Source organism: Triticum dicoccoides, chromosome 2A (genome assembly GCF_002162155.2).
Source record: "Triticum dicoccoides isolate Atlit2015 ecotype Zavitan chromosome 2A, WEW_v2.0, whole genome shotgun sequence".
Taxonomy (NCBI): domain Eukaryota; kingdom Viridiplantae; phylum Streptophyta; class Magnoliopsida; order Poales; family Poaceae; genus Triticum; species Triticum dicoccoides.
In genome coordinates, this window is record NC_041382.1 from 96,819,564 (window position 1) to 96,823,413 (window position 3,850).

The 3,850-nt window shown below is 43.6% G+C and overlaps 1 protein-coding gene across 1 annotated transcript in view; it reads right to left on the bottom strand.

Moving 5' to 3' along the window:
* The window catches only part of LOC119353580, a 2,707-nt gene extending 2,498 nt beyond the window's left edge, over window positions 1-209 (bottom strand). Inside the window, exon 1 of the mRNA XM_037620200.1 lies at window positions 22-209. Within this exon, the coding sequence (XP_037476097.1) occupies window positions 22-200 (179 nt within the window). The 5' untranslated portion in view covers window positions 201-209. The remainder of the gene's footprint in view (window positions 1-21) is intronic.
* Window positions 210-3,850: the final 3,641 nt, after the last annotated feature.

Here is a 3,850-nt window from a genome sequence, read left to right on the forward strand (position 1 = left end):
CCGCAGCGGAAGGAGACGCACCTGTCCGATCCGGGAGCGGGCCGGCGTATCCGGCCGGAGTCGGCGGGGCGAGCGAGGACGGCGGAGGCGCGGGGCCGGGAGCGAGGCAGTGGATCGTTGCGTGGCTGGAAAGCGAGGGCAGCGTGGGGAAGAAGAGACGGAGAGGAGAGGAGAGGACGGTCGTCGCTGCCGCCGTTCATTCAGCGGGCCGTCAATGGTGGGCCGCAGATCAAACCTGGCCAGATGAGCCAGCACGGCCCGTCCTGGGCTAAACAGGGCGCCCCTATTTCTCGCTTTAAGCCGAGAGACAAGGGGGAAAGCCTCGCGTCGGGCGGGGGGAGCCCCACATGGACCGGCCCGTCCGCGTGGGAGGCCACGGCCCGTTTTTTGTTTTTTTTCTGTTTTCTGTTCTCGACTTTTTTGATTTATTTTTGTAATTTGAATTATTATCTTGAACAAGAATTTAAAAAATGTTGAATAAGTATTAAAAATGTTTAACAAGTATTTTAAAAAATGCAATAAGTATTAAAAATGTTTAACAAGTATTTGAAAAATGTTAAATAAGTATTAAAATATGTTTAACAAGTATTTGAAAATATTGAACAAACAATTGAAAATATTTAATATGTATTAAAAATGTTGAACAAGTATTTTAAAATATTGAATAAGTATTAAAAATGATGAACGGGTGTTTGAAAAATGTTAAACAAGTATTTGAAAATGTTAAATAGATATTAAAAAATGTTGAAAGAGTATTTGAAAAGTGTTGAATAAGTATTTAGAAAATTTTGAACGAGTATTTAAAAAATATTGGATAAGCGTTTGGAGAATTTTGAAACGTGTATACAAAAAATGTTGCTCACTTATTAAAAAAATTTGACACATACGAAAAATTTACTGTGAAAAAAAATAAACATAATAAAAACAAAAAGTAAAAAAATGGAGAAGAAAAAAGGTAACCAAACAAAAAATGGAGAAGAAAACAAAAAAAAATGAAAAAATGAAAAAAACAAAAAAAAGGAGAGAAAAAGAAAAAACCCGAAGAAAACCTAATAAAAATGAAGAAAAGAAAAAATACGCATTAAAAAGAGGAAAAAGAAAAATGGATCCGTGTGAAAACCCCGGCTCTTTTCCCTTCTAGTAAGTCATGTACACGAAGCTGATCGTGATGCAGTGGTTAGCAGTGCATCGACTAAACCGGGGATCCCAAGATTGAGCGCACTGTTTTTACTCCATTTTTCTGGAAAAAATGCGCTAACGATCTGGCCTGTTACTGTAGTCACTCGTTGCGAGAGATCCCGTTTGTCTCGCTTAATGCGAGAAATAGACACCGCAGGCTAAACGTGCCAGGCATGGCACCGCTCACCATGGCATGCTTGATACACGTGTTGTGTTGTGCCGGCCCGCATGCTGTGCACCACTACCCCTGGTGATCAGTATGTTAGGCATGTTCTGTAGCGCATCGCCTGCCAAGGCACGTTTTGCCCAAATACCATAAAAGATGCAGAAAAGCTGAGAGAAAATATAAAAATTCAGAAAAGCTTATAGAAAATTAAAAATGAAGCAAAATTTCATGTGGAATAAATCTTGAGCTTTATTGATGATCGCCTCCTTAAGCCCCGTTCGCTACACGGGCAAGAAAACCAAAGGAATGTAATAAAAAGGTATAAGAATGCGGTACGTTGTACAGTACATTCCTGCAGTTCCCAAAACAGAGGAATAGAGGTGTGAGCAAAGGAGCCGTACTACAGATGCAACAGTTTGAGTATTTTATTAAAGCACTAAGTATTCTAATCGCTGCATGCAGGTCTTGCTTCTCTCCCACCCATGTGAAAGAAATTTTTTATTTGGCTTGCGCTGTGGCTTTCCTCGGGCCTCCGCCCAAAAGTTGGCTCAGACCAGATTTGTAGATCGAAACTACTTCACGGACGACTGGTGAATGGACGATGCATGCACGATGTGCAATCGAACGGTGTCCTGCAGAGAGCTAGATGACACCAACGGCTTGATTATTAGTATCGTCTGTAAATCGTGCATAGGACGTCGTGTGTATAGCAACGTTGTTTGTAGATTCCTATAAAATGGCCAATGTTCATGAATCTTTCCATAGGAATGTTGTAGCTGATTCCCTTGATCCGAACACCACTGAAGGAACTGAAAAGTATGAAATAGACATTCCTTTGGAAAGTTTACAAGTCATTTATGTTGGGGAACGTAGTATTTGAAAAAAAAATTCTTACGATCACGCAAAATCTATCTAGGAGAAGCATATCAATGAGCGGGGAGAGTGTGTCCGCGTATCCTCGTAGACCAAAGCGGAAGCGTTTAGTAACGCGGTTGATGTAGTCGAACGTCTTCACGATCCAACCGATTCAAGTACCGAACGTACGGCACCTCAGTGTTCAGCACACGTTCAGCACGATGACGTCCCTCGAACTCTTGATCCAGTTGAGGCCGAGGGAGAGTTTCGCCAGCACGTGTGGTGACGGTGATGATGAAGTTATCGGTGCAGGGCTTCGCCTAAGCACTACGATAATATGACCGAGATGTAAAACTGTGGAGGGGGTCACCGCACACGGCTAAAGATTAACTTGTGTGTCTATGAGGTGCCCCTGGCCACGTATATAAAGGAGGGAGAGGGAGAGGCAGCCGGCCCTAAGGGCGCGCGCCAAGGTGTGGAGTCCTACTAGGACTCCCTAGTCCTACTAGGATTCCACCTCCCACACGGAGTAGGAAAGGGGGAAGGGAGAAGCGGAAGGAAAGGGGGCCCGGCCCCCTTCTCCTAGTCCTAATCGGCCTCCTGCCCTAGGGGGGCGCACCAGCCCCTTGTGGGCAGGTGTGCTTTCCTCTTATGGCCCATAAGACCCATAACTTCTCCCCGGGGTTCCAATAACCTCCCGGTACTCCGAAAAAATGCCCGAACCTCTCGGAACCATTCAGATATCCAAATGCAACCTTCCAATATATGAATCTTTACCTCTCAACCATTTCGAGACTCCTTGTCATGTCCGTGATCTCATCCGGGACTCTGAACAAACTTAGGTTCATCAAATCACATAACACATAATACAAATCGTCATCGAACGTTAAGCGTGCGGACCCTACGGGTTCAAGAACTATGTAGACATGACCGAGACACATATCCGGTCAATAACCAATAGCGGAACCTGGATGCTCATATTGGCGCCTACATATTCTATGACGATCTTTATCGGTCAAACCGCATACCAATATATGTTGTTCCCTTTGTCATCGGTATGTTACTTGCCCGAGATTCGATCGTCGGTATCATCATACCTAGTTCAATCTCGTTACCGGCAAGTCTCTTTACTCGCTCCGTAATGCATCATCCCGTGACTAACTCATTAGTCACATTGCTTGCAAGGCTTATAGTGATGTGCATTACCGAGAGGGCCCAGAGATACCTCTTCAAAAGACGGAGTGAAAATTCCTAATCTCGATCTATGCCAACGGAGACACCTGTAGAGCATCTTAATAATCACCCAGTTACGTTGTGACGTTTGATAGCACACAAGGTGTTCCTCCGGTATTCGGGAGTTGCATAATCTCATAGTCAGAGGAATATGTATACGCCATGAAGAAAGCAATAGCAATAAAACTAAACGATCATAATGCTAGGCTAACGGATGGATCTTGTCCATCACATCATTCTCTAATGATGTGATCCCGTTCATCAAATGACAACACATGTCTATGGTCAGGAAACATAACCATCTTTGATTAACGAGCTAGTCAAGTAGAGGCATACTAAGGACACATCGCCATGTATTCACACATGTACTAAGTTTCCGGTTCATACAATTCTAGCATGAATAATAAACATTTATCA